Source organism: Apteryx rowi, unplaced genomic scaffold (genome assembly GCF_003343035.1).
Source record: "Apteryx rowi isolate R43461 unplaced genomic scaffold, aptRow1 scaffold_62, whole genome shotgun sequence".
NCBI classification, from domain to species: Eukaryota; Metazoa; Chordata; class Aves; order Apterygiformes; family Apterygidae; genus Apteryx; species Apteryx rowi.
In genome coordinates, this window is record NW_020450894.1 from 1,659,458 (window position 1) to 1,680,391 (window position 20,934).

The 20,934-nt window shown below is 43.4% G+C and overlaps 1 protein-coding gene across 3 annotated transcripts; it reads right to left on the reverse strand.

Annotated features, from left to right (window-relative positions):
- Positions 1-2,585: 2,585 nt before the first annotated feature.
- On the reverse strand, positions 2,586-20,169 carry LOC112974702 (cystine/glutamate transporter-like). 3 transcript variants are annotated; one of them, XM_026083953.1, is made up of 12 exons: positions 19,465-20,169; positions 16,326-16,452; positions 15,420-15,535; positions 14,493-14,618; positions 12,077-12,176; positions 11,943-11,987; positions 11,620-11,743; positions 11,202-11,305; positions 9,221-9,317; positions 8,132-8,281; positions 4,974-5,148; positions 2,586-4,017 (listed from the first exon to the last, which is right to left on the reverse strand). In XM_026083953.1, exons 1-12 carry the CDS (start codon positions 19,658-19,660, stop codon positions 3,953-3,955), a joined length of 1,425 nt encoding a protein of 474 aa, XP_025939738.1. In that variant the 5' UTR covers positions 19,661-20,169; the 3' UTR covers positions 2,586-3,952. The 3 variants fall into 3 exon arrangements, with proteins under 3 accessions (XP_025939738.1, XP_025939739.1, XP_025939740.1); XM_026083954.1 differs by lacking the exon at positions 8,132-8,281 and having other exon boundaries at positions 4,925-5,148; XM_026083955.1 differs by lacking the exon at positions 2,586-4,017 and having other exon boundaries at positions 4,980-5,148; positions 8,132-8,219.
- Positions 20,170-20,934: the final 765 nt, after the last annotated feature.

A 20,934-nucleotide genomic window follows, 5' to 3' on the forward strand; every position in this document is an offset into this window, starting at 1 on the left:
TCCACAAACCACAAACTCCTACTTCCTCTTTCCCCCTCACTGCCCTCCCCTCCCAGCTTAACTTCGTCAAGGGAAAAACATCAGAGCCCAGCACCCGCCACCTCCCTGAGCTTGTCTACTCACAGAACCCCCGTGTAGGGCTGCCCAGCCACCATCTCCGGGAGCTTGGGATGGCAGTCACATGTCTGTGAGTCAGAGGAGCCCTCTTAACCCTTGCTCCACATGGAAAAGGTCCCCCATGTATTATTATGCCCTGCGGAAAATGAAATATAACCAGCCTGTCAGAGCTTCACCTGAACACCTAACTACAAGTCTGTATGTTGTTCTCTCTTGCAAAGTATCTCTCTGTGAGACGTCCTGGCTGCCTTTTCACTGGCCACTACCGCTTAGGAAAAAAAGCTAAATAACATTTCCTTCTGGTTATTGTCACAGACACACGTGCACCAGCCAGATGTGAGCAGAAAGGGCAGGTGGGGCTGACAGCTTAGGCAGATGCATCAGTAAAATCAACATTCCTATCACCCAGCATAGTTTATCCCCATCACTTGATTTCTGCCATTGTGCACCAACAGTTATCTTGCTCCAATTCCTCCCATCTTTCAAGGGGACAGGAAAATCCCACGCCTTTTCCTTTTGAGATTCCTGCCAGGAGCATTTTCTACTAAACTGCATTCCTTTGAAGCCAAAATCTACTATTTTCTAGCAAAGCAAACCCTTAACCTCAATGCAGAAAGTGGATACATACTTCACATGTGTTTTTTATGTTGGTTATTGCATTTTTTAGGGGGGTTTGCAGTCTGCAGCACAGCATAGAGCAACCCAAACCAGCTGAAAGCCACCTAACTGCAGAGTTCTGCAGGGCAGGGAAAGTTAGCCCAGACAAAACTCTGTGCTATCGAGAGTATTTTTATTCCTTTACCTTGAAATCTGAGCCTCCTCTGCATTTTTTTCTACTGAAATCAAAGAGAGGTGAGGAGCTTTCCCAGTCTGATCTCTAGCTTTTAAGTTCAAGAGGCTGGCAGGCTGCTGGTAAAGCTCTGAAGCATAAGCTTAGTGATATGTCAAGCAGTATTAACCACATAAACCTGTTCAGATTTTTTTTTCCTTCATATTATGTGCAGTTGAATTGTCCAGAGCAGTGTTATTTCCTGATGATCCAGTCAGACCAGCTTGATAGTGCTCTGAGTTTCTGGAAGGGCTGCTATTATGAGCACGTTTTGTAGACACAGTATAAAAGAAACCCACAAGTGTGATTATGAAGTTGAACTTCCTATTTCTTCCCCATCTGGCCTCTTTTGACTGACTTTTGACCTCCCATATAGTAGCTGGCTCTCATCTCCACAGTCACACAACTTGTATGCTTCTCTTTGGCTGATGAGATTTATAGAATCAGATCCTGCAGGTTTATTTTTGCATATGTGAACTCTCTAGTAAAAAACTCTCCTGATCTGAAGCTAAGAGCATCAGGAGATACAAGATATCAGTTCTAGGGAAAAACACTCAGGCTTGGTGGAAAACATTTGCATAGCTTTGCTGGGAACAACGTACCATCCTCCCTACAAACAAACAAGTAGCCACCAACTGGGGGCTGAATTCACTGTAAACCGATACTCACCTTCTGACGATATTTTTTATTTTTATCACTTTTAACTGCATCAAGAACTGTGGCAGTGGCTTCTGCTGAACCTCTGATTTCTACTGTCAACATAACAGAGGTACTATAGCTGTCTGCGTTTCCAGTGTCTGAAAAGCCTTTGAACAAATATCCTGTATCCTGCAAGATCATTTTACTGCACAGTCAGCAGAGACACCGGAGAGCAGTTTCCCTGCATTTATCAAATGATTTATCATGTATAAACAAACTGTGATCCAGGAAGCAAGATTACTTACTTTTCCTCACAAATTTCAGCCCCCCTTTCCTTTTTCTCCTCAGAGGAAACAAACAAACAAAAAAGCGATGTTTCACCCTCTCCACCTGGGTTTCTGCAGACACACAGCAGCTCTGTTGTAACTTAGGACCACTTCAAGGTTTGATGTGTGAGTGCTGAGGCAAAGTGTGCTCCCATAGCACAGGACCAAGCTGACAGTGTCTCATGCCTCTAACTTCGAGATGTGGAAAAAAACAAAACTCAGTATCTAACAGAGTCGCCTCAGGCTGCATTTAGACTATGGGGCTCTCTGGTTCAGCATCATTTTCTGCACTTTGGTTCCCCAGCCGCCCAGACCAGAGACCTGGCCGAGGGGTGCTCAGGGAGGCGTGCAAAGCCCAGCACAAGGGGTGCCGGTTCACGCACTCCCTGCCACGTGGCTGACCTGTACCTGCAAGTCTGGAAACATTTCCGAACCTATCAGCTTGGTCTTGCCTCAGACCACACTATCTTTTGAAGTCTGTATCATCTTCCGTACGTTGTGATGGCTTTCCCCGTTAGTCTGGATTTCCTTTTGGGCAACATCCAGCAGCTTGTATGTAAAATAATCTGCAGGGGAAAAAAAACAAGCCCTGCCACCAGGACACTGCTCTCCCAGCTCATTTTAGCGCAAGAACAAGAAGTAGGCATAACAAAAATAATAGTTCTCAATTGCTTTGGAAAACCCTTATTTATTTCCAAATCTTGATAGTGCAGTTCACAAGTTTGGATGGATTACATTGATTTTTAAAAACGCTACTTTGGTTTTACTCCAGGTATGTAGATGGTTGATACAAAATATTTAAAATGCTTCACATTCTGCTCTTCCTCTCTCCAGAGGCTGTTAGACAAGTTTCAGTATACTACTTCTGGTCTTTTAAGAGAAGATTAGCATGTAAGTGATTGTAAATAGCTAATTACTGTTTTATCTTGGCATAACTTTGCAACATTAATAATGTAATTCGAAGTAATTCAATAATGGAAACCTTTCTTTTGTCAACAGATCAAATGAGCATCTAAACGCTCATTCAGGAAATCATTTGCCCACAGATTTAAAATTAAAACTCATGCGTGAAGTCTTTCATGCTTTCTTACCACATCAAAAGATGCACTTATTAAGGAATCTGCCCAAATTTCATTGAAGATTTTGCCTAAGGAAAACTGTTTTTCACTGTGGCTGGACCAAAACCTGAGACTTCAATTTCACTGGTAGTATCAAAGTTTAGGTGGGGGGTTGGGGAAGAAGGGGAGAACATATTTTGTCACATTCTTGTGGGCGTTTAGCTGATTTTTTTTAAGTAAGTGTTGGTACATTTTGAAATGTCATTTCAGAAAAATAATACTCAACATGAAACATTTTTTCAAATGAAAATAAAGCTATTTTACTTACACAACGCTCAAAGTAAAACATGCTGACCCTACTTTGTTAATGATTTGAATTTCAGATGATTTCCAAATATTTTTTTCATTAACCTGAATCTGCACTTTCTGGTGAATGAAGTTTTATTCCCCCCACTCTTCCTTTCCAATTCATTTACCTTATTTCTAATTTTATTTCTCCATGCTCACTTCCCTTTATAATTCTTGTCCACAGCACCATTTCAGATGACTACTACGATGTTCCTTCTTGAAGCCTGTATTTGGCTTTCATGCATTTGACCTCCTTAAATTCTGCATCAGGCTCTCTTCCTCTATTTGCCAGGTTAGGAAACTAAAAAATAATACATCTTTTACTGAGGACTGGGCTAAGCTGCAAAGTTAGGTTCTTGGTTTTAAATACACTCTTGAGGTAAAGCAAGCTTATTTCAATGAACTAGATTGATCTGCTAAAAAAAACAAAACAAAACAAAAAAGCAGCAGATGTGGCACACTCCTCCTCCGGATCCCAGGTGGCAAGCTTGGGAACACTTGCAGCAAGGTTTTGACTCAGGATCATCTTCATTTGCAGTGATTAAAAGAATAAGACCTTGATCCTACCAAAAGCAGGTCATGATATCAGAAATGCAGTAAGAAGTTTTCTTCTTCTTTAAGTTGCAATGATTTCCTCAGTAAGTCTTGATTTCTTGTTGCACTACTTCCAGTAGTACCTGCAGTTTGTGTGTGAGATAATCTGAAGGGGGAGAAAGGGAAGAAAGTTTAATCTGGAGGATATCTTGAGCTATGGCTGAAAATCAGTGCATCAGCTCTGATGGATGGAGCTTTTTATGTAAGCAGATCACTGTATCTGTTTCTTTTACTGCTGTATGTTTTCTTCTATTCTCTGGTTACTGACAGGCCTCAGCCCAACATCAGACTGAAAGTCGTCAAAATTCACAATTGAAATCATAAATTAAAATTAGACTTTTATTTGAGAGTAAATGATTGTACTTATGCCACTGGGGGATACACCTAAAATAAATCTGTGCTAGGTATTGCATGGGTAGGACATGTATCTTGTTTACACACCTGCTTCTGTGCCCAGCTTCATACTGTTAGGCAAGAAAAAAAGAAAAATCAGGACGCTTCATCACCAGATAGATAGCTGGCTGGCTGCACCATCTTTTCCTACCAGTCCTCTCCCCAACCTTTCAGCATACATACTTGTGCATGGGATTACAGCCTCTGCCTATCAATCTCTCCATAGTAAATTTTGATCTTGCTGCTTAGTCTCAACTAAATTTGACAGAGAGAGGGTAATCCTAAAGATACGGTAAAGTTTAGGGAAAACCAGGCTGGGTAGTGAAAGCAAACCTCTCCATTCCCCCCATTGGTAGATCTCAGTCCTACGTATTCTAAAACAAAACAGCAGAGTCGCTGATCCATATGTTCACAACCAGGCCGTCAGCCTATGCATATAGGCTGTCAGTACCCGTGGGACCTCCAGCCACCCACCACACAGCTCTACTGTCCCTGTCTTCAGCCACAGAGGCTGTATCAGGGGAATGGCATCATAGGGGTGGTAGGATTCATGATTTGGCTTTCATTAGGTCTGTTGCTCAGGGAACAATTCATATCAGAGACAGGCACTGGAAACATACCCTAGAGCATGTTTAGGTCCAGAATACTTCAAGGCAAAGGCATACTTACAAAACAGGCTACAGCAACGATCCGACATTTGCCTGTGGACTACAAGGTAGTAGACTGGAAAACCACTTAAAACCATGGTGCATCCAATACTAATGTTTATAGGGTCTGAGTAGAAAGACATTCCCACTGTGAAGAGGCAGATGATGGTAAAAGAGACAGGAATGAACAGGGGAACCTAGGGAAAAGAGCACAGATGACTCTCAGGCAAAACTGACTGACGTAGCAAATTGGCATTCGTATGTGCCAGCATACACTATTCACATGTCCATCTTACAGAGGATAAGAAAAATTGTACATCTGTCCCGCATGCTATTTCTGTACAATCAATTGCCAACAAGTAGGAACAAAATTTACTCGTACCACCCTAGGAAGGGCAGCCCAGCATGTGTTTCTGCCCCTCAGTGAGGTGTACACCCCTCTCAGTTTTCTCGGAGTATATACCTCACCTCACACACAGCAAGATATGAGCAGGAGGAGGAAGTCTACCATACCCCCACTGCTCTCTGAACGTATTGCACCTGCATTCATATGCACGTACCAACTTGCCATTTGTGGCAACTGCTGGTGGAAAAGCTGAAAACAAGAGTAGAATAAGCTATTTGAAACCAACCGTTATTTAGTTATAATGTTAAAGACTCATTTTGACCAGCCTCCATCTTGCCTGGGACTTATAGTGACCAAAACATGACAAACCAGACTCTCTACCTCCATAGCTCCAGCACCAGGAGTATGATTTTCAATAACATCCTGATGAAAGACCAAAGTAGCAGTCAGCACCTCAGCCTCAGTGCTACTGGATGATGAAATTCATCTGGGTTATTGGAAGACTGTAATAAATAACAAAACTGTGAAACATTTCCTTAGTCTATGGATCCAATCTCAGCCAAGTTACTTCTTCGCTGTAACCGATAGAATAAAGGAGATTCTGATCTCACCTCAGATGACAATCTCTTTTTAACAGAGATCTTATTTTGGATGCTAACCAAGCAGAGCTGGAAGAGGTTGCTTGCTCAAGCCATGACTGCTATCCAGCTCTCAGGCTGGCGTGCTCTTGCTGTACTGTCTTTCCAGTGGAGTTGCTCAGCAAAAGTGTTCCCTCCCTTCCAGGATCCCCAACCCACACACGCTCATGCAGCATAGCTGCTTGAGAGGTGTTTCTTTCTCTTATCAGGTTTTATTACTATTTTTAAGTATAAATTTTATAGGTTAAAAAAAGTATCAGCAGAATCAATTATATTTATTTTACAATTTATTCTATATAAATAGGCTACCGTCAAAAACAAAAAAAAAAACTTTTTTTGACCACTAGAGAGCAGCACATGCACACATCACATTTATGCAGTTCTTCCTTTTGCAGCTAACTGTTCAAGTTTGAAGTGGCAATAAAAACTAGGGAGAGGGAGGGGAGAAAACAACCGAACTGACCAAAATGTCATAATTTTCCTCGCTCGCCCGATCCACTTTTAGAAACTGTTAAAAGCCTAAATCTCTATCTAAAACAAAATGAGACAAAATGACAGAAACTGAAAGCATCACCAGTGCTGCTTACTGATATACATCCTCTAAGGGAGAAGCCTCATTTGAAAGAAAGAAAGAAAACTTATGTAAAAGCTAGTTCTGGATGAATACATGACAGCAACCTGCCAACAAGTGGGGACATTTCAAGGTCTCGCCTAAAAACTCTGTCTCCAGCAAAGACCAGGAAGAAAAGTTACCCCAGACTAAGCATCAGGTCTATCTCTGCTTTGGGAGGAGTCCTAGGAGGCATGAAAAGCATTTTGTTCCCTCGAGTTTCACCCCGATTGGTTGCCCAGTGCCTGTGGACTCGGAGGTTTCCTCTGTAGGAGCCAGCTGGAAGCACCATACAGGCACAATGTGAAAAAGGCACAAATTCTGCATGGTTTAAGCAGAGGCCAAGCCAAATGCCTTCTGCAGATTATCTGGCAGTGGGAAAGGTGCCGGGAGTACAGCAAGAGCTGGGAAAGGTGCTCTAGCACCTGCTCCAGCTTCCCCTGCTGATACGAGGGGACCAGCTCCTCTCCACAAGAGGATCACTGCATCCAGCGGCGTGCAAAGGCAGGAGCACGAACCATTTGAGAGGTCCAGGGGGAGGCGAGGGAGCTAGGGAAAGGCATCTGAGGACAAGGCAGCCTCCAATTTCCCACTGAGGAGGAGGAACTTGAACCCTCTTGCTTCCCCCCCTTTGCCTCTGGCCACTTTTACTGCCTCTCATTGCTTATGGCCACAGGTACAATAGGTCCAGAACATGTCAGAGCTGTGCACAGGTACGCGCAGGGCTGTGCCTGCACAGTAAATCCCACACTCAAAACAATCACAGGAAACACAGTATCCCACCAGCAACCAGCAAAGCTATAGGTGAGCTAGCAGCTCCTTATACCCCACTACCTTCTGTGCTCTTAGTACAACCACAGCAGGCAAAGGTCACGCATGGCTGCAAGCTTGCAAAGCAACTCTGTCTCCCTGCTGCCAGAGAGCAGGTATTTCTCCATGGGGCCACAAACTGCACCATCCATTAGATGCTGTTAGTTGGCTGCTGAATAAAATGTTTCATGTTACGTACCCACACGCTGTGCACAGCCTCAGGGCCTGCAGCAACAATGGTTGCACACAAGCTGCAGTATGCTATACAATATTTTTGTGCCAGGAGACAACTCTCCGTGAGACTTGAGCCAGGTCTGCTCCCAGGATATCTTTGTCAATGACTCCTTTCCCCCAAGCCTGAGGTCCTTTTCCTCCTTCTCAGCTGGAAGCTGACACTTACCTACCACTGAAATAACATCCAGGCAAGGCACCCTCCTTGCCAAGCCATGAGAGATCAGCATGGGAACTGTCTTTCTCACATCTCCCAGGTCCCAGCCTGATCCTCTTTCCTCTAGAGCAAGCTGTCATCTTATAGCTATGATTGGTAACACACCATGTAGTAATGGTTTTATGGTTCTATACAGTTTTATAGTTGGGCCAACCCCAAGAGCTCCTCAGCTCAGCTTACTGAGCAATAGGAATTGAGACCCCTCAGAGTCTAAATGCAATCACAGCCATGTATTACTCCAATTCTTAACAAATGAGAGTGAGTGAGAGAGCAAGCAAAACATGACAACCTGCATATTCCTGGCCTGTAGATGTGTGCCATGCATTACCTTGAATGGGCTGTGCAGCTCCGGGTGACGGTAGCGATGGACAATGAGCCCAAGGGTGGCTAATCCTATGAAGAGCCATCGGGAAAAGCTGAAGAAGTTCATTAAATGGTAGATATCTCCGATACACACCATGGCAGTAACCAAAGGGAACTGAGCATTGTGAAGATGAAATACAGTCATTAAAGCCTTACTGCAGACCTCAGACTGGAAAGGGTAATATGGATCATCTCCTCCAGCCCCCCTGCAATCACAGGCAGCTACTTCACAGCCCCAACATTTCAGAGGTCACAATATGCTTTACAAAACACAGTCACAGACTGAAGGCTTGTGGTGAAAGGCCTAAACACACAATTATGATATGCTACAGCAAGGAGCAATGGAGATCAACAGCATCTTTGGAGGTCTACATCCTAGGCACGGCAATTAAAACATGCATGACCCAGAAGCTTGTGCTGCCAATCAGCAGTAGTCAGGCAGCACTGGGACTTTGGGATACAGAAGTAGCGAAATGCCACATGAGGGGCATTATAATTTCTCTTCCAAAATCTGCAGCTGTAAACAAAAGCAATGTGAAAGACTACATACAAAGATACCTGCTAAGTTTCAGCAGGTCAGCCAAACTGCGAGAGGCACTGCAGCACCATCAGAATGGAGCTGAACCATGGCCAGCAGAAAAACACAACCAAAACTGAGAGCATCTCCACGAAGGCTCATTCCTTGTGTTTCCACCACACCCTGGAATTTCAGGTTCCCAAATAGCCAAAGCCTGAAAGAGGTGTTTTTGTAGGACAATATCGAGCAGCAACTGTGGCAGATGATAGGAACAATACATTTAAAGAATGTGTTCAAAGCAATGAGCCAGGGAGTCTGAAGTAGTGGGTTCAGATACCACTACTGGCACAGGTGAACTTCCTAGTTTGCAGCCAGTTCCAGTATTTCATCTTCTTTATTTTTCAGAGGCTGAGATAGTGTCTCAGCTCCCTTTAAAAGTCATTAGCTTCTCCAGGCTTTGGAGACTGCCAGACAAAAAGATTGCCAGAAAGCCAACACTGCAAGAACAGAGCAAGTCAAACAGCCAGACCTTCTTACCATTAACATGACAGCGGGAAGAGGTGTATGCCTTCGAATATGGATCATAGAGAAGAGAGGAGGCCACTGTCCTTCTCTTGAAGCCACAAACAGAGTCCTAGGGAGAGACAGGGAGCCCTAAGTTCCAGCATCCCACATTCACGCTATAAAATGAAAAGATCAGTTACTGGACTGATCTAAGACCACTATACCCCAGCAGCACCAGCACAGGCCTGCTTTCTAAGGTCACAGTTCTGTCTTAGCCGCATCTTTGAGGGGGATTTGGAAAACAACAACAACAACAACAACAAAAAACACAAACAAAGGAAAACAAGGTTGAATTCCCATAGTTCTCCCAGGACCAGTTAGTTCTGTGCAGCACAATGCCCACCAGTGGCATCACTGGCATCATCCCCTTGGATGACCCACTAGCAGAGACCAAAGTGACCATGAATGAATTCAGCCTAGAAACAGAAGCAGGAAAGTTTCTTGCCGTCAGAGAAGGGACTAACCTTTCCAGTAGGAAGTAAAGGAGTCACAAAGCTCAAGTCATTATAGGAGAGGCTGGTGAATTTATAAAGGGATTGTCACTCTTGATGCCCATGACAACAAGAGACTGGGCTCAAGACACAGGAGGCCCTGGCAGGCCCTATCACAGCAGCAGCTGCAGACTAGGAATAAAAATATATATATATTTAAAAATAAATAAATAAATAAAAAGCAAGTTTCTCAAGCCTCTGGTCAGCAGTTGGAAAATAGAGTTTAGTGTGCTGCAGAGAAGCCAGCTACACACAGGCCCAGCTACAAAATGGCAGCAGAGAGCTCCTTGCCTCCATCCCTCCTTTGAATCATGAAAGGGCGATTAGGGGGAAAGCATTGCATTCAATTTCATGAATTTAATCTCCACAAACATACCATGCCAGAGCATCAGCTGGACTGGAGTAGAGCACAAAGCAGCTGGGGCATGAGCGTAAAACTGGTTTTATTACAGCCCCTGTGGTTTTGCAGGGGTGTGCCTGGCTGGCAGCCAGGGAGGCCCTATCACCATTTATATGGACTTTTTGCAGTGACTATGTTAACGACACCAGGACAAGGGAGAGAAGGATGATAGGGATAATTCTGTGCTGTCCAGAGACTTCCCATCCTCAGAGAGAGTCACTACCCATAGGAGCAAAAGTGAAGGATTCTCCACACTACATTTAATACTAGACTTGAAGGTAGTGGATCAAATAAATCATTAGCTCTTGCGGCAGGAAACATCCTTTTCATATCAACTGATACGCCCTTTCGCAGTCAAAACCGTGAAACAGAACTGGCTCGAGAGAGTTTGTTCAGCTCCTCAGGACCAGACAGATGCGCCCTTCTGCATGAACTCTGCCCCTCTCCAATTTCAAGATTCCCATAAGGACATGCAGCTTAGAAGCCAGTAGAGCTGGCAAGATATTTTTCCATGGAACAAAGTTATTATTATTGATATAGCATGATTTGTTGAGCCTAGGCTATTGCTTTAGGAATGGCTGGGTCCTGGCAACATTTCACTGAACTCAAAGCAAAGTTCTCGAGGGAGAGTTTGCTTTTGGCCAGAGATCTTCAGAACATAAGGAGCCTCTGCCCTGGAGCAGAGCAGTGGAGTTGACCTAACAAAAAATGACTCAATTTTACTGAGCAGCTGCCAAGGTCAACAAAGCTTCTAGTCCACCAGAAACGCTGACATTTCAGTTGGATTTAAACTGAAGGAGGTGCGAGGGAGATAAAAACCTTGTTTTATAACCAGTTTATAACCAGCCCTAGATACCAATGTCTAGACCTGGCCAGAAGGGGAAAGGGTAGACTGTTAGCCAACAGCGACTGGCCTATAGTTTACCTCTTGGGAGTCAAAGGCCCTATTTTTCTCCAAGAGGGGCTAAAATGGCATCAAGAGGATAGCCAGTTACACAAGTTACTGTTGCTTTCCCCTCTGATTCAGTAAGCAAAAAGGGTAATAAATTCTTAGGAATCTGACCTTGAAAATGTAAAGATTCCTCCGTTCATTGTTCCGAGGCAGGACAGTGCAACAAGGACAGGGACCACTGAGATAAGACTTTTGAAGGCTCGCTGCACAAAACTCTGCAGGAAGAGCAAACTTACTTCAGAAATATGTGATAATCTCTTATGACACCAGATTCAAGAGAAGTAACTGAAGAAACTGCCATTGAAGGAACAGAACATAAATCTTGCCTTTTCTACTGTCAACTCCAGGTTCTTTTTCATTATGTTTTAGGCAAGATTAGAAGAAGTTACTGTTGTCCAATAATCCAGAGAAATGACAAAGCAGAAGGTCATTCTATCAGGAAAACCATGTCCTAAATACTTGCTGCAACCACCCTTTCAGTACAAGGTGATCACACTGAAGAAGGATAACAACTGGAGAAACAACTCACCACAGCAACAGCTGGAGAAGCCAGAACATCTTGTGTCCCTAGGACGGTGTAATAGGAAACGTTGGTGAGCATATACCCCACAATTACAGTGATCACGGACACAATCACAGCCAGTGGGATATTTCTACAAAAGAGGGAAGAGAGATATACAACAAACAAGCTGTTATCCCTCTGTTATTCTTCATACTGCTATGGAGTGCAGCTGGCATTGGTTAGACGAACTCACAAACATTTTTCCTCCCCTACTATTTGCTAGTATTTGGAAAAGCTAAGGTACCTCAGAGACTGGTAGCACAAGACCCACATGCTTCTCCTGGCCTTACCTTTCAGGTCTGATCAATTCTTCACGCACAAAGCTAGCCTGAAACCTGCATGGTAGAGGAAGATAGGGAGAGTTTTTGAACCTTGTCTCAAACACCAATTTGCTGCCCCTAAAGTGCCCTGTGATCTCACCTACCAGCCTGAATACGCGAACATCCCTGCATAAAAAGCCAAGGGCAGCTTATCCAAAACCAGTGATTGTCTGTCAAAAGCATCCTGGAAGTTTTCAGTGTGGCCTACACGAGAGAGAAACAACAGATAGAGAGCAGGGAAACAAGAAACAGACTCCTTTCCCATGGGTTAGCATCCCTTGCACCTCTTGTCCAGCCCCGGGAAAAATGTTTGCAACTTCTTTGTAGTTAGATATTCAGATTCACTTCATTGCTTTAAATTGCAGTGCTTTGCTGACATGTTTACTTCATAAACAGTGAGGGAATAAATCTATCTCCCATCCAGCCATGGGAGAAATTTCAGAAGAGGCATTGGTGGTGGCTGGTTCTTTTTCAGACAGTGTCTGCTGTGGAAACAGGAGATTGTGGAGACAAGGCGACCTAAGTTGTCCTCTTCTTTGTTTGGGCCCAAAACTAATTCACTGGGTTCACACGCACACACACAAGCAGCTGGATGTACACTCTTTTTTGATGTTGTGCAGCCAATGAGGCAGCTAATTCGACTCTTGCTGTGCCACCTCCTGACTCTTCTGCAAGAGCACTGACCCCAGCCTCACGCTGTGCAGAGCATGGGAACCAAGGGGTGGAGGAGGGAGCACAAGGAGTGGGAACAGCCACCCTGGGCCACTGCTCCAGGAAAGCACGTTTCCTTGCTGACTCTTCCAACCATCACTGCACTGCCTGGCAGGAGGAGAAACTGAAGAGATAGGGGGTGAAAAGATGGGGATCAGATAAAGATCTCATTTTACCAAATCCCCCAATTTTCAGAAAATTGATCAGAAATAAACCTGGGCCAGCACTGAGAAGTAGAAGGGAAATGGTTGGTTTTACAAAGCCATGCTTGTTCAATAAAAATCAAAGTCAAGATTTTGGATATAAGCCACATCTTATCAAACTCCAAAAAATTAGGAAAGGGAGGGAGAAACAACTAATGGGTTCTCATTCAAAATTTCTTTAGAAGTAAAAGGTGTGGAGCTCACGTAGTTGGGTTTCACCAGGAAAGGGATGAAATGACACCGAGTACATGGAGAAAATCAGGCACTTCTACTGAGGTGCATCTGTAAGGAGCTCTTAGATAAGACTTAGGCCTCCAGGTTTGAATGCAAAGAAGAAGTAACAGCAGAGGAAAAGACAAGAGCATAACCAATGAAAGTAGAATGAGAAAGGGGATTAAAGCAAACTCTGATTAAAAAAAAAAAAAGTCAGAAGGAAGATGGATTTGAAGAAAACTAAACCCAAAAATGGAAATGAGCCTACTGGGGTAGGCTTTTTATATTCTAAAATGATTGCTGATAAGTGATGGTACATAAAAAAGGATTTATTGTCTACAGTGTATTAATGAGTGATTTACAATCCCCCATAAGTCAGATGAAATACAGCCTGTCATACTGGGGTCTCACAGTGAATTCTCTCTCCAGATGTCACCACCACTTATCCTCTTCATCAGAGGAGTGTGCCAGGGCTCCAGATTGTTATTCGAAGGCATTCCTAACAATAATGGCTCAGGATTTCTAGCTGCAGGGCAGTCCTTCAGTTCAGACATGTTGCCAGCCTGAGGGGATTTTTGCTTGTTCAAAGAAGCCAGCTTCAGACATCAGAAAAAAACATGAATGTTCAGCCTAGTGCCTTTGTTGGGTCCTCTGCAGAGGAAGGTAACAGCATGAAGACAGAGCAGGCTTCATCCCTTGAGTCTGAATGTCATGGGCTTTTATATAAAATAAGGCTTGGATTAAAGACAATACTCTGCGTCTCACTCCCAGAAGATACCACTGGTAGGTTTTTTCCCTCTGAATGTGAGCATGCAATCTGGCATGAGTCAATTATAAGTTTACTAAGTTACTGTCTATGTCCATTGAGAGGTAAGATGCATAAGCTTAAGCTACAGAATGGTTAGAGGTGATGGTAACTCATTACATAGCTGTGACTGGATCAGGTCACCATGGGATGCTGTCACATGTCCCCGACATTCATCTAATTCATGTTTGTTGGAAAGGATTTCAAGCCAAGCTGAAAACAGGCTAGTCTTACACCAAAGGAAGTCTGTCCTCAGAGGAATGCACCTGTATTACTCTGGGTAGACTCGCAGTCTCCTGCAGTGAGAGGGGAGACTCACTTTTCCCGGAATCGTTTTGAAGAAAGCACAGCCCAGGTGGGTGCATTAGCCCCAGTGCAATAACACAGCTCAGTGACAACTACTTAGGTTTCAGACTCGAGCTAGTTCACATCCAGCATGCAGGCAGAAAAAGCTCCTGCCAGCAAATGTGGTACCACATGTCACTAGGGACAGTAGAGCTACCCTGCTACAAACTGATAAATGCCACCCCACACAGATATCTTGTGAACAAGCACCCTCCCTGCTTCAGCAACGCTGAGCACACGTACCTTGGGCCAGAAGCATGATCCCTGGCACGATGATGAGGGCAAGAGCCAGGAGTTTGATGATGGAGAGAGCCGTCTGCACCCGGGCACTCCAGGTGACACTCCAGGAATTCAGGGAGAGGACCGTGTCTGGAGAGGAGACCACATTGCTACAGCCGTAGCCTGAGTTTGATACATGCAGGAAGAAGTACAGTAATGCTCCCTGCTCTAGGGATGCAAGGGAGAAGGCTGTGTCTTTACAGGGAGGATGTTCTGAGCAACAGATGTCAGAAAAGATTAAAGGTATGGCCCAGCGTATAACATTTGAAGAAGAAGCTGAGATACGCTCCTAAGAGTGACCAGGAGCCTGGTTCCTGTTGAGTGATCCACACCTGTCTGGAAGAAACGCATCAGTTTGCAGGGACATCTCAGCAGCACCGCTTCACAGAAGTCCCTGTGGCAGCACACCCCAGCCCAGAGCGAGACAGGACAGCTCCATGTGCTGGATGAATCAGGCAAGGAGTCTAAAAGCTTCAATCTTATGCCCTCAAACCAGGTGGAGTTTGCACCATTGTGCATGCATTGTTTCTACTTCCACACTTGGCACAGTCTCCTCGGACCTTCTCCCTTCGCCCTGATGCACTCCCATTGGGGATCAGTGCTGAGCCACCAGTATAGGCAGGCCACGATGCTCTCCAACCTCACCCTCATCTCATCCCCTGCCACTTGAATGGTGGCCACAAGGCCAGATGACTGAGGGGTCCATTCCCCCTTCTTCACGAATACAAGGCCCTAAAGCAGTGCCTTGGATCAGGAAGTTTTGGGTGATGGGAGGAGATAACATGGGGTCCTGATCCTGCAGTGCTCCCAAAAGATAATGCCTGATCGACGCTTCTGGTTTGGGGCAGAGAGGCTCTGAGATTGGTCACCAGCATTAAGGTTTGTACTTACAGTATCCCAGGAGAGACACAAGCTTCACAGCAGGGAGAGGAGCTGCACAAGGGGCAAAAAAAGGCTCCAGCATGTAACGTCCAAACGCCAAAGAAACCACAGCACTGTTGGCAGGCCTGGCAAGGGAAACCGATTCACAGAATCACATGGTGGTCTGCAAATGGCCAGACTAGCCTAGGTTAAAAAACACAGCGTGATGAATAACCCTCCAAAACTCAGGAAACATGGAGGAAAGATTCTCCACCCAACTGAATCCTGCTCTCCCACGCAGATGATGCATTCTGGTATAGTCTCCTTTGCAGATTTTTTCAGTAAATGGTTTAGAATCACATGCTGGAAAAAGCTTAGTCTAAACTTGAAATCAAGAGCAAAAGTTGAGATTAGTCATACTGAGCAATACAGTGTGGTTCACATGTCCTGTTTCATCTCAGCTTACATGAAGGATGCATGTTATTGTGAGGGGAGGACTTTCTTCTTCTTTCAGGCAAATAAATAAATAAATACATACATAAAAGTCATTTACAGTTTTCTAAAATATTTTTTAACTCCGGGCTAAGCCAGAAAGTTTTCTGCACAAGAGAATCTGAGAAAGTTTAACAATAGAAACAGAAGATCTGAAATAAAACTGGCACCTATTCTCAGTCACTGAAAAATACCACGACCCTTGGAGGATGTCAGCTGTCAGGGTAGAAGAGAGATATTTTTCAAATACAGATTACACTGAAGATATGTAGCTATTGACTCATTTTGTCTTCTTCCTTTCATCACTGAAAATCTTTAAAAGTAATTCATATTGTTTCTACTTTTTCCTCTAAAAAATACCTAGATTTTTACCTGGCACCATAACTCTTTTTGAAATCTTCACAGCAACTAGCAAAAGGCAAACCAACAAACAAAATGTCTTACCTGATAGCAAAAAATTCTGCCCACAGAAATAAGAAACTTGGCAGAGGCCCCAGGGTCTCCAGTATGTAGATATAATGTCCTCCAGACTTGGTGATTCTTGTTCCAAGCTCTGCATAACTCAAGGCACCTGGAAAAGTTCAGGTAGAAATGAATCAAGTAAATCATTCTGTGGATTTCTGTAGAACTTTTCAAGGATTGAAAATTTAAATTTTCAATTTTTAAATTGTGTAAAATAAGTAGTAAAATAAACAGAGAAATAGTGGGTTTTTTTGGTTTTGGTTTTTGTTTTGTAAAGTAAAACCATTTTTCTTCCCTATTTTTATGTTACAGTAGTTCATTTATCTGTCAGAAAGAAAGAAATTCTATATTTTCTGATTAATGATATAACTTTTCCACAGAAGTTTATCTGAAAAATTGTGTGAAAGAAAGTTTACACTGAACTACATAAGACTTCCTTTAAAAGACTCTTAGAGGTTTAGGTTCTTTCATTTGTCCTCATAATTAGATTACAATAACAGTGCTTACAAAGTCCTTTACAGCAGCTCAGCTGACAGACAGTGACTTAACTGATCATTTCAATCACATTTTTGATCATGGACCATGTTCCTGTGTCCTTATCTTGTGCCTTAGGATAAGTCTCTTTCTTCGTTCAAAGATACCTGAACAAAAGACCTGGAGAGACCTCTGAGAGAAAAGAATTGCTATCTAAAGAAAAAAAACAACCCCGATATCATGGAGCATAGGAAACTTCTAAGAAAGAGGTTCACTATTTCTCCTCTCATGTGCTCACCTCTGCACACACGAGTGTGACAACAGATTTGAGAACCGCCCACTCCTGTCTTAACAACAAATCTTCAGCACCTCCCTGCCTCTACATCTAGGCAGAACGAGAAACCCTAGAAGAGGCACATTTGAGAAGGCAGCTTAAAATTTTCAGCCAAATTGATAGAAATCATTATACCTCCACCAGAGCCAAAAAAAAATTCCCATCTGTTTTTTTTCTGTATAGCAATTCATTATGCCTTTTGAACACATCTAAGTATGAATCTTAAACCCTGCCTACACCAGATCCCCTTGCTATATTAAACATCCTTAGTTCACCAAAAGAAATCATAAAACACTTCACTACACGTTACGTACTCCAGTTCCTTGCACATAAAGTCCCTCGCAATGGGGCTGAGCACTGTTTGGGTGCAATCCCCAAGGGTGAGACCATACTGAGCTGCACTGTTTGAGGTCTGGATGTGATGTCCTGCCTTCTCTGTGACAGGTGCAGCCTCACAGCCGAGCTTCTCCTGCCTGTCCTCAGCTCAGAGGTGGCACAAAGAAGAAAACGCAGAAAGCTCGTAGCGCTGGACACAGCCGTAGCCAGGGCAGGACAGGCAGCGGAGGAGACAGCAGAGAAGCCAGGCAGCAATACAGCCATTCCTCCAAGTCCTGCAGCGCTCATGCCATATTTGAGTAATGCTAACGGTGAGGACTCCCATTCTTCTAGCCTCTCTGTCAGTAAATTTATCCTGAACTCCCATTCGAAGCCTTGAACACAGGCAGACACCTCCTTCCATTTATTCCAGTGGGTATATTTACATGCTTCAAGCATGCATTTAAGTGCTTTGCTGAACTGAGGCTATGGGACTTGTATAAATGCCATGCTTAAAGGAAAAAAAAAGCATAAAAGAAAGCAGGTCCTTTTTAAAACACTGCAAAAAAAGTGTCAGAAAAATGATCAGGGAAGGTCGTCAAGCTGATGAAAGGGAAGAACAAACCAACAAATTCAGTTAAAAAATGTAATAACTTGACAAGGAGACTCCCAAGGCCCTGCCAGAAGACACTATCAAAGGATGTAATGGAGAGAGAAACCTTTTCGAGTGCAGAGGCTTGGCTATACGTCCAGCACATGCTTCATAATTTATTGCTCTGCTCAGTTAAAAGAAACACTGTGCTCACGTTATGTTTTAAGATTTTTCTTAAGCAAAATATATCATACTCCAAAGAACTACACATAGGCTGCATCCCACATGTACAGTAAATGAGGCCTACATTTAACAGCATATGCAAAAACATGAAATACTGGTACATATATACTAAGAGGAAGAATTGTTGCCAGATTAACAACTGAATGTCCTGATTTGTTTTCTAAAGTACTTGCATGCACACACAACAATGTCAGGGTGTTTTTTCATAGAATGTATCTCTCTCTCTTTCTCTTTTTTTTAAGTTATGAAGGAGGAAGAACTTTAAAGTCACCCACGGAAATAAACATCGTCTTTCTCCCCAAAGTTTTGAGAGATCCTGTAGTTCTGCTATTCAACACTTATAGAGCATTCCTGAGAAGGTGCTTTTACACAATTAAGGCAAGATAGAAACTGAAAGCCATGTGTTGTATCAATGGTAATTTTAAGAGCCACATTATTTCAGAAGAACGAGACTGCTAAACTATAATCAAAAAATCCACCCTTCGTAAGAAAAAAGAAAAAAGTTAATGAATGGTGTTTGCCACAAAACAAAGCAAAGTGTAATGCAAAGAAAGCAGGACTGAGGGTGTCAAGAATTCATCTACTCTGTCTACTTCCTCCAAGACACAATCAGATATATCCAAACCATTTCTGACAGATACCCGCCTACCCCTTACTGCTACAGGCTCCGCAGCTCCTGCAGCAATCTGCTGTCATGCTTCTCTGTCCTTACGAACAGGAAGGGTTTTTCCCTTACTCCGTTTTAAGACTGTTACTTCTTGTCAAAGCTCTGCATAGCCTTCATTCTAGCAGGTACTTTTTTTACGTACTGCAGCCTCACTTCCACATGATAAAGAGCCAATTCCCACATTTTTTCCTGGCTCTCCTGGCAGATCATGCTATCTAGATCTGTAGTCATTTTAACCTGCTTGCCCCAGACTTGCATGTAGTTTCAAATTCACAGATCACAAGTGCTGGGATCTTCTCAGAAACCATAAGGGAATCATTTTAACAAAATACCCTTAGGCCTGTATGGCCCCAAAGGCTTGCTGGATCTTTGTTTCTGTTGCATTAGGAAGAGGGAATTTTTGGTCTATTCTGCTCCTCTTTTATATGTAAAAATTTGCTGGCTTCCCTCCTCTCCCAGGAGCTTAAGCAAAGGCTGACAAAAACTCACCACTCACCAAACATGGAGAGAAGCCCACAGGCAAACCAGACAGTCAGGGAGAAGCCCACACTGCCAGAGTTTTTCAGTACTCCTTTAGGGGAGATAAAGATGCCACTGCCAACCATGCTGCCGATGAGAAGTGAGAAAGCCCTCAGCAAAGTAATCTTTTTCCTCAGAAATACAGCCTCCTCTTCTTTCTTGTCTTTCCCCATGGCTCTTCTAACCCCAGGGGAAGCTCACACATTCAGAAGTTAAGGTCTCCAAAGTGTCCGCAAGGCTCACCTGTAATGGGAGGAAAGAGTTAGGGATTTGAGGGTCTTTTTTTTCTGGATAAGATTTTTCACAGCAGCCTGTCAAGATCTGTTGAATCTATTCTCCTCAGCCATTGGATACACAGGGCAAACAAAATACAGTTGCATTTAAGCACACTTGGCACGATCTCTCACATTGGCACAGCTCCTCAGAGGGACTACTACCTGTTTCTCCCTCTTCTGGCAAGGAACACAGAGCACTACAAGTTGCATGCCAAAATCAGGACATGATTTCCAAATGCAACTTTGATGCCCAAAGATACGTTTGCAGCCCAGACTGGAACTCACCTGGTTAGGGTTAATTTAGGGGGATCTAACCTGGGTGAACATTGATATCAGCGTTCTAGCAGGGAACATCCTCTAAGAGTTCAAGCTGCAAACCTAAGAATCAAGACCTTGGAGATCTCCGACTTTAGTGTGACTTTTTCTCTTTCTTTCTCTCTTTTTTTTTTTTTTTTTTTTTTTAAGAAGTAAAGAGCTCTGTTAATTGGGGTACACAAATGATTTAAGCTGCTCTTATTCCCTATCCATCCTTGGTGAACGGGCACAACTTGATTACAGTTTTATCACTAGGGCTTAACTTTATCAGTGTTTATTAGTATATTCTCAGGCCCTTTTACCATCAGGGGATTGAAGAGCCAAGAATAAATATTGTTTACCATGCAAAGGATGGTAAACAGATACCAGAGATGTTTCTTCTATTATTACAAACTCTTTCTCAGTAACAACAGCAAGAGTAAAGAGCTTGTGTTAGAGAAGAGGGAACTTCAGATGCTCTAGGGATCACAAATTGAGATGGACCTAGTTCTCTCATGCTGCAGTAATCTTCTGCTTCATAATCTTGACTCTCATTCTCCACATTACTCAATGCCCCTTCCCTGCAAGGAAGGGCAGTATTATGAGCTACATTTACAGACAGAAAAAAACAAGAGACAGAGGTTAAAGTCCGTGCTTAAGGTCATAGAAATCTGTGGCAGAAGTGGACTCAGGTTGCCCTCAATTCTTTTACCAAGAAGCTCTCCAGCTTAGGTATGTAAGACAAATTCATACCAGTTTATACAGTGTAACTTTGCTGTGACAAACCTGCTTATAATTATTCTAACAGCAAGGTAGACATAGACATTTTACACTGCTCATTAGCCCTATTAGAGCAAACAAGATTGGTGTGGATTCAG

What these genes read in the sequence shown, in the direction of transcription:
- LOC112974702 (XM_026083953.1), bottom strand. Translation starts at nt 19,660, where the DNA reads ATGGGGAAAGACAAGAAAGAAGAGGAGGCTGTATTTCTGAGGAAAAAG. An exon ending in GAATTGATCAGACCTGAAAG is followed by an intron (nt 11,744 to 11,942) that starts GTAAGGCCAGGA and finishes CCTCTTTTGTAG; the next exon opens with AAATATCCCACTGGCTGTGA. An exon ending in GGAATCTTTACATTTTCAAG is followed by an intron (nt 9,318 to 11,201) that starts GTCAGATTCCTA and finishes GTCTCTCCCTAG; the next exon opens with GACTCTGTTTGTGGCTTCAA.